The sequence below is a fragment of the Chelonoidis abingdonii genome, chromosome 6 (genome assembly GCF_003597395.2).
Source record: "Chelonoidis abingdonii isolate Lonesome George chromosome 6, CheloAbing_2.0, whole genome shotgun sequence".
Classification (NCBI taxonomy): domain Eukaryota; kingdom Metazoa; phylum Chordata; order Testudines; family Testudinidae; genus Chelonoidis; species Chelonoidis abingdonii.
Window position 1 is genome coordinate 21,498,341 of NC_133774.1, and position 9,161 is coordinate 21,507,501.

The window sequence follows — 9,161 nt, forward strand, 5'->3', positions numbered from 1 at the left end:
CGGCCCTATAGCTATCTGCATCCCTCCCCACCCATCTGAATGCAGCCCCACCAGGCAGCGTGTGGCCACCGTGGCTCCTACGTTCATTAGCGCCGCTCCTAAGGTTCATTCATTACCGCCGGTGCCCGCACGGCCCGGTAACGCTCGACCCCCAGCCCGACCGGCGGGAACGGGCCTGGCCTGAGGGGCAGCGGCGCCTCCCAGCCCCCGCGCAGCCGGCTGCCATTTCAGCGCCGCCTGCAGCTCCGAACCCCCCATTTTATTTGTAATTCCTCCTTGTGCCCGCTCGCAGCTCCCGTGGCTCCGGATTGCCTCTCGGAGTTGCCTCCCCCGCCCTCCCCCCGCGACACACACGGCGCCATCGCAGCTCGCTCGCTGTAACGCCAATGGGCCGGTTTCTCTAGCTTCTCCCCCACCCCATCCCCCCACCCCACCGCTTGCAACTCCATTGCTTTCCCAGGCATGAGAAATTGCAAAATGGTCCGGGTGGCTAGTGTGCTGGGGCTGGTGATGCTCAGCGTGGCTCTGCTGATCTTATCCCTCATCAGCTACGTGTCCCTGAAAAAGGACAATATCTTCACCACTCCCAGATATGCCAGCTCGGGAGTGCCCAGAATGTACATGTTCCACGCTGGATTCAGGTAAGTGCCCGCTGTTTCTCGCTCCGTTTTAAGGCGGATGGATGCACACGGGGTGGCGGGGGGAGTCTTGCATCTCGGCTTTCCCCATTAGCCCAGGCATCCTTTGATGGGTGCTTTTAAAACGAAACAACACCCTGCGAGTCAATCGATGTGCTCGCTCTGCTCTGGGCTTTCGCACCAGCGGCCAAAACCACAGGGCCCCTTGGTCTGTGTGGTGGGGAGGATGCTGCTGACTGACCTGGGGGAAAGGCTCATGTTAGTTGATGATCATGGTGGCTACACGCCCGGTTCATATATATTCCAGGGGGCGAGCTAATGGCGCAGGCGCCCTGGTCCCCTGGATTGAGGTGGGGAAACGGTGGGAGTCCCGTCCCCCCTAGACGTCTTCCCTTGCAACCCTCCCCCCTTTGGCAGTTCCCCCCACCAGGGAGATTCCAGCCCTGGGGCCAGCGCAAAGCCACTCCCGGTAGAGGGCTCCAGGCTCAGGGCACAAGATGCTGTCTAGACCCCCAGCACCTAGAGCGGTTCCCAGCTCTCCTTCCTCCCCAGCCTGCTGTTCTTCAGCTGGAGAGAGAGAAAAGTGGCTCAGATCCCCATCTTGCATGGCGCTTTGCACGTGATGGGGGTACCGAGGGGACCACACTGCAGCATCCCCCGGAAATCCAAGGGGTTGAGCCCGACGAGAGGCGAACGGGTCTGGGTCATATCGGTGGGGCTGGAACTCCTTGCTGAAACGCTCTGTGCTGGCTGATGCAGTCCGTGTGCAAAGCCCGTTGCATCTTCTAGGGGACACATGAAGAGAGATTCCCTTCCCTACCCTACAGTGCTGAGCTTTCTGAACAAGGGCAGCCTACAAGCCAAATCCCTCAGAGAAATGCAGGACACTCTGGTGGAGTGGAAGGAGAGTTGTTAAACTGCTGGTGTTTCTGAGGCTGGGGTGGGGGTGTGGGCAGAGAGAGAGAGAGAGAAAGGAGACAGGAAAGCGGGATGAAATGAGCAGGCAGAACCCTCATCATAATAACCCAGGCCCAGGGAGCTGGGCTGGCTGCTGGAGGCTGCCTGCTGGTCGATCGCTGTCCGTGGTGCTGATTTATGCTCTGAACCTGCCTATCTATTTGACTTCAATTCCAGCACGGTAATATTTTTGACGGCCATTTTATGAATTCTGCAATGCACAGAAATGTGTAAAGTCTTTCTTCCCCTCCGTTCAGATTGATTTAAACAGGGAGACCAGACTACGACGGGGGAAATGGAGATTTTGCTCAGTTAGTTCCCTGCCCATTAAGTCATCCGCACTGAAACAGACAGAATCTTTAAACTCAGCCCTGAACAATTTGTTAATTCTGTGTGTGTGTAAATGCGTGCGTGCTCATTTTTCAGGTCCCAGTTTGCACTGAAGTTTCTGGACCCTTCATTTATACCAATTACAAATTCTTTGACACACGAGCTGCAGGAAAAGCCTTCCAAATGGTCGTTTAATAGAACAGCATTCTTACATCAAAGGTGAGAGAGAATCAAACCAAGGGACTGTTTTGTTAGGCATAGGGCTCTAGTCTAGCCCCATGTGGTGCAGTTATCCCTCTCCCTATGTACCTGCGGTTGGTGTTGTAACCCAGGGGGCACTCACCCCTGCAGCACCTCCTGCTGGTCACTTCGAGAATTAGCTCAAATTCCAGTTTGGAGCGCCCTCAGCAGGCCGGTGATTCCTGCTACGGGCCCCGTGTCCCTCCCTGGACCCCAGTGCCCCTTTTACGTGGGGTTCTGCCCCCTGGTAGTAACCCCTTTCTTTTAGGGGTTTCCCCTCCCTGGGAACCCCCCCACCCTCTATCCCCACTTTGCTTCAGTGTCTTGGCTACTGCCAGTCACTGTCTAGCCCCACACCCTGGGGCAGACTGCAGTATCAGCCACTCATCATCAGCAAAGGAGTTTGGACCTGCTGCCTTGGCCTACCCCTGGGTTGCACCCTACAACCCCAGTACCTCCTGGCCTAATTCTAGGCCACAGCCTGGGGCTTTCTAGGCAGGAGCTCCCCAGCTCCTTTGCCTTTCCCCAGCACTGCTTTACCCTAGGTACCTGCTCTGGTTCTCAGCAGCCAGCCCTTCTCCCTCTACAAGCAGAGGAAGACTCTCTGGGCTCCTGGCTTCTCTGCCCTTTTATAAGGGCCTGTGGCTCAGTTTGGGGTGTGGTCCCAGCTGCTGCCACTTCCCCAATCAGCCCAGCTTAAAAGGCTGCTTTCTCCAGCCCCGACCCCTTTCCCAGGCTGTTTTTAACCCCTTCCGGGCCAGAGCAGAGATCCACTCTGCTACAGTGTGTAGTTAGAAAATATAATGAGGCAATTATAAATACTGAACTCTGAGTAACTTGCCAGAACTCTTGAGACAAAGAGTAAGTCTGAACATGTCCCAACAAGGTGAAGTGTTCAAAAAAATATACAAAATGAAATACATCACTGCCTTAGGGTAATTTATTATTTCGTTAAAGAACAGAAGCTGTTTTACAGCAATGGAATATTACTGTTATACTAATGGAATGTGACCAGGTTTATCCAAATGATAATTAATTTGCTATTATTTCAAGAGAATTTAAAAAACTTTAAGAATCAATATATAAATATCAAATATTATATTCATTAAAATACACAAAATTGTTTTAGTGAAACTTCTCAGCCAATTAGCAACCAGTACTTCTGTAAAAATGCAGACTAGGTCTTTCTTTATAACCATAGCTGTTTCTGGTTGTCTAAAACATGGGGAACATGATGGAAACATTTCTGATCCAATTACAATTCATTCTTTCTATAATGATTTTCACCTCAACTTCACCAAATTCCGTTTAACAAGATGACAACATGGCAATGGAAATTATTCCTCAGTTCCCCTCATTTCCTCAAAACTCAACATTTACAAGAATTTAATATTAGGTGAAATGCCTTTTAGGTGAAGTGCTCTTCTTCAACTTGTGATACTAATGCTGGTGAATGATGGGCCAGTCTTCATTCTTTCTTTACGTATATATGTGTTTAGCCATTGATCTTCAGTCAGTGGAGCTTTCTGCTTAGAGATTGATGCTGCAGTCTGGGTCAATAACATTATAAGAATACAAATTTTCCATGAACATTGCCCCATGTTTTTAAAGGCTAGATTGTGGCTTGGACTACACAACCAGGCAGAGGAGTAAGGACTTCCTTAACACCCCTGTGCAGCTGGTCTTGGGTTTTGGCACAAAGGAGAGAGCTGAGCAATGTGTCCACTAATTGTTTCCTTGGAATGGGTAGGAGAGGTGGTGAACTTTGGCTCCACTCTCTCTACTCTTTGGTCTCTAGTCAACACACCAGATGAGGCAGGGTGAAGCTATGGGAAATAATTTGTGGCTGGTACAGCCCAACACTAAATTACAACCCTTCAGGGGCCAGAGAGGAGCAGAGAGGAAATTGTGGTTCTTCCCTGGGGTGTTCCTGGAATGACATCACAATGTGCCACCACTATGGTCTGTGCTCTTGCAGCACAGTCTACCCTTAAATAAATAGCTCAACTGCACCTCTATGTTGATGTTAGTTAATGCCTCAAGATCTGCCTTGCATTTGTCTGTTAGCAATAGACCATAATTAGGGTACCCACTGGGATTTCATTAATGCTTAGACATTTGAGGAAGGCAAGCTGGAAGAGAGGTTGTTTGTTTTTCATAAACATGAGCAAATAAAGCAGTAATGGTTCATTTTCTAGTTTTATCCTCTGCAGGCGAAATTCCAGAGTGTTTTTAGGATTCATAATAGCCCTTTAAAAATTCCAGTTTGCTTGTTCAAATGAGCTATTACAGTATTATGTTTATGTAAGGGGAGACAGTTGAATATCATTTGTTTTGTGACTCAAAGCTTCTTAATGAGGTACAAGAAGCACTTGTATTAAAAATTTAGCTACATTACTGTTAATACAATTGAATATTCTTTACTGCTTCATTTTGTTTTAAGTACATCTTGGCATATGAGAGCTATCCAGTCTCACCAAAGCACTTCAGTTCACTACCATGGGTGAAATTTACCGCTATCCAGAAGATCAGCACAGGGCCCAGGCATTGTCCTCAAGTCAGGGTTTAAATAGGATTTAGTCTTTTTGCTGAGGCTCTGCACAGCAGTGAACTTCATCCCATGTAAACAGTACACAGTTACAATCATATGCCTCAAATGTAAGAATTAATCAAGTATTATAATGTTGATATTATTCTGGGCCAGATCCTCAGCTGATGCAAATCAGCATCATCCATTAAAGTCAGTGGAGTTAAGAAGGTTTGAGGATCTGGTCTTACAACTCTTGTCAGTTCATATCCATTTGAAAGCTGTTGCATTGCAACCCTCAGCTGGAATAACTTCACTCCAGTTGTTTCAATAAAACCAATCATGACATAAGAAAGAAAACCTCTATTTTGTATAAAGGAGAGAAATATAATGAAATATTTTATTTTGATTTTTTGTATTTTATTTTAGGCAAGGAATTCTCCAGCATGTTGATGTAATAAAAAATTTTTCTTTGACCAAGAATAGTGTTCAGATTGGACAGCTGATGCATTATGATTATTCCAGCCATAAGTATGTTTTCTCTATTAGCAATAACTTCAGATCACTGCTTCCAGATGTCTCACCTGTCTTGAATAAGCATTATAACATTTGTGCTGTTGTTGGAAATAGTGGAATCCTTACAGGGAGTCAGTGTGGACAAGAAATAGATAAGTCTGATTTTGTTTTTCGTTGCAACTTTGCTCCAACTGAGGCTTTCCAAAAAGATGTTGGAAGGAAAACCAACCTTACAACCTTCAATCCCAGCATCCTGGAAAAGTATTACAACAATCTTTTGACCATTCAAGATCGCAATAACTTTTTTCTAAGTTTAAAAAAGCTTGATGGGGCCATTCTTTGGATCCCAGCTTTTTTCTTCCACACTTCAGCAACTGTTACAAGAACCTTGGTTGACTTCTTTGTTGAGCATAGAGGGCAATTAAAGGTCCAGCTGGCTTGGCCAGGAAATATAATGCAGCATGTCAACAGGTTTGTATTTTTCATGTATTTCACTCATTGAAACATATATCACTAATCAACTACTTTATTGATTTTTCATTCACAATTCACCTTATGTGCAATGTCTAAAAGTTAGGACCTAATCCTGCTCTCATTGAAGGCAATTGAAGTTTTGCCATTGACTTCAATGAGAAGCAAAATTGGTCCCTTAAGGTGAAATTCCCCCATGCAAAAGAGTAGCACAAGGTCAATGTGGCATTTAATTCAGCAAAAGTGGGATGTAAGTGGTTGCATGGGTTTTGTGCTGTCCCACTGCACAAGGGTGAATCACACAATGAATATAGCACTACAGCACCATCAACCTTTGCTGTAAGTACTATAAGCCAGCCTATAGCCAGAGTCATCATATAAACAAGGTGACTTGACATAAGCAGAGTTGCATTTCAGAATAGTTTAAATTCTAGGCACTCTTGTTCAGATTGAAGACTGTAAATGCAATGCAATAATACTGGCATAAGTAGTGCATAGCCTTGTAATGGCTGTCTGCACAAGGGTTAATTTAACCCTAAGACCATGATCCTGCAGTTGCCTCCACATAGGCAAAGAGAAGCCCATGTGTAGCCCAGACGGTGTCAATGGAGTTCTGCAAAAGTGAAGGGATCTTTCTGCAGACAGGGAATACTTTGCAGGATTGGGGACTAACCAACCGATGTCCTAATGGGCACCATTGCAGAGAGGTACAAAAGAGTCTGTGATAAACTTGTGCAAGGATATCATTTTCAGTAACAGTATGTTATACTCATGCTGTTTTAATAAGGCCTAACCTAATAGTAACCCTAATATTATTCATATGATCACTTATGAATATTGACATTCTCCACCCACCATCCTGTTTTCTTATAAATGGTCATATACAGAATTTGTACCTGAATCAGCCTCTGCTTATTATTTCACAGGTACTGGAAAAATAAACATTTGTCACCCAAGCGACTGAGCACAGGTATTCTTATGTATACTCTTGCTTCTGCAATATGTGAAGAGATCCACTTGTATGGGTTTTGGCCATTTGGATTTGATCCTAACACCAGGGGAGACCTCCCATACCATTACTACGATAAAAAAGGAACAAAGTTCACTACCAAGTGGCAGGAGTCCCACCAGTTGCCTGCAGAATTTCAGTTGCTCTACAAAATGCATGGTGAAGGACTAACTAAACTGACTTTGTCACATTGTGCCTAAGAACTTAAAACTTGAAGTGCCAAATGATTGTTTAAAAAGTGCCCAAAACTGAATTAAACATTCTTTAAAATATAATTCTAAAAAAAAAAAAAAGAAAAAAACTTAAAATATTTTCCATAATATAAAGATGCTTTTTAATCGCCCTTATCACAACTCATCAAAAGGTTTCAGCATATTTAGCAATGCAGAAGTGTTTATCAAAATGTACCAACACTATTCATGGACCAGGAAAGTTTAAACTATTTAAGATAGATATTTTGCATTTATAGATATGCTACTAAATACATGTTTTAAAATATTTTCATATATATATATATATTTTAACATTACACTAAATGCCTCTAACCTCCAAATTTTAATGTTCCATGGAGATTAGAATTAGAACCGTTAGTTTAAAATATTTTGCTTATCTTGCAGCTATTACTATTAGCAGTGAAACAAACACATGTTGCCATGGCTAATTGGAGAAAGCTAATTAACATTTTCATTTACTATCGAGTTCTAGTTCTTTAGAATGGACTCTGATTTTCACAGCTTGCATATCGTCTGTGGTCTTCTATTTTACATTTTCCTAGGAATAGTATTAAAGTGATGGGCCTTCTCATAGCTAGATATATAAGTTGTTCTTAGGTTACTTCAGTGTTTTAATTCAGTTTGAGACAAATCCTAGAGGTGGACCCATTTAAATCAATGGGAATGTTGAATTAACATCAGTGTAACAGAATTTGGCTGTTTGATTTTAAAATTAATGAATCAAGATTATTAATACAATTTTTTTTAAAAAATTCTATTCTGTGATGAGGAGACCCCAGGCATCCAAGGAAGGGCCCTTCCTAATCCTATCCAAACATCCCCAAAGGGGGCTGGCAGTGATTTTAGGAATATAGATCCTTCGGAGGAGGAGCACAATTTTTAATAGTCTCTTTGACCTAGGCTCTTCTATTTCTAAACTCCCCTTCATCAGTGTTGTTGCTGCACTCCCAGTCTTCACAAGCCTAATCCACATATTCTAAAGCCGCTGCAAGAAATGGGTTTTCCACTTCATAGTCCATTGCACGACCAGCCAAAGCTCTAGTCCTGCAATGAGCTGTGTGCGGCCTCTGAAGTCCACCCATGCAACTCTAATTACAGGATCAGGGCTCAAGATAGAAATTAGATTTTCACATACATTGTTTCTTTTTACTTTTTGTGCTACTGTACCTCAAGCATAGTTATTCTATGTATTTGAGTGACACATTGTGTTATGTTCCAAAAGTGGCATCCATATTGGAAATGCTATACCCCATTCTGTTGCTCCCTCTTCATGTCCCCCTAAAAACAATGTGCAGAAACCAGGGTAACCATTATATTGCTCCTGGACAAATGTATATAGTTATGTCTAAAAAAAAAGGTGTAATGATGAAATGTAATTCAACAAAAATCTTTGATAGGTTTTTATTTGGGAGCAGTGAAGATAAGCTCAATGCCAGCAAACAGATTAAAATTACTGGCTAAAATTTTCAAATTTAGGTGCCAAAAGTTAATCACCTAATTCCATATTTAGGTAAATAAACATTCACTGAAGTCCATGGGAGATTCAGGTTTCTAAACCACTTTGAAAATCAGACAACTTATGTAGAGACCTAACTTTTGGGGCCTAAGTTTGAAAATGTTGGCCATTATGTCTCAGGCCAATTGATTCTAATATTTTTAAATTAAAACCATTATACTTTAAAATATTCTAACAATTCTATATTATTTTGTATGGCTTTAAGTGAAGATTAACTAAGCCCTGGAGGTAAATGTGATAAAGATGTAAAACATCACACATGCTGCTACCTTAATTTTTCCAAGATTCTTTATCTACAAAGTAGAAATAGAATTTAAGAAAGGAAAACTCCAGGGTAATATAAAGAATGTTCTAATCAGTGAGGAATGGTCTCCCTCCTCCATGTAATCCACTGAAACCTTTGCACCTTGGCTTGAGAGGGCCATGGCGGGACTGGTGAAGCATACTCCCCTAACCATCCATGGTGAAATGCTGACCCTAATGAACTCAGTGGGAGTTTTGCCTTTCATTTCAATAGGAATTTCTCCCTCAGTTCTTTCCTGAGTGAAAATCTGCCTGAGAGTTAGGGTGAAATTCTGGCCCTAATCAGGTTAATGGGAGTGTTAGCTCCATTTCTAAGCTTTCACCTCTCTCAGGATTCCCATGTGAGGGGAACATGGAGCCACCATGCTACAACTTTAAAAAACTCTGAATCCCAGTGCCTCTGATGGAAAAGCAAATTCTA

General features: G+C 43.2%; 1 protein-coding gene across 1 annotated transcript; it reads left to right on the forward strand.

Annotated features, from left to right (window-relative positions):
- Positions 1 to 320: 320 nt before the first annotated feature.
- ST8SIA3 (ST8 alpha-N-acetyl-neuraminide alpha-2,8-sialyltransferase 3) lies at positions 321 to 8,875 on the forward strand. The gene is made up of 4 exons (XM_032802571.2): positions 321 to 641; positions 2,022 to 2,144; positions 5,122 to 5,679; positions 6,606 to 8,875. The coding sequence occupies exons 1-4, from the start codon at positions 463 to 465 to the stop codon at positions 6,886 to 6,888; spliced, it is 1,143 nt and encodes a 380-aa protein (XP_032658462.1). The 5' UTR covers positions 321 to 462; the 3' UTR covers positions 6,889 to 8,875.
- The last annotated feature ends 286 nt before the right edge of the window (positions 8,876 to 9,161 follow it).

Bases quoted from the DNA above. Each gene is read 5' to 3' on its own strand.
- ST8SIA3 (XM_032802571.2), top strand. From the start codon at position 463: ATGAGAAATTGCAAAATGGTCCGGGTGGCTAGTGTGCTGGGGCTGGTG. The intron at 642-2,021 runs GTAAGTGCCCGC...CTCATTTTTCAG, and splicing joins ATGTTCCACGCTGGATTCAG to GTCCCAGTTTGCACTGAAGT. The intron at 5,680-6,605 runs GTTTGTATTTTT...ATTATTTCACAG, and splicing joins ATAATGCAGCATGTCAACAG to GTACTGGAAAAATAAACATT.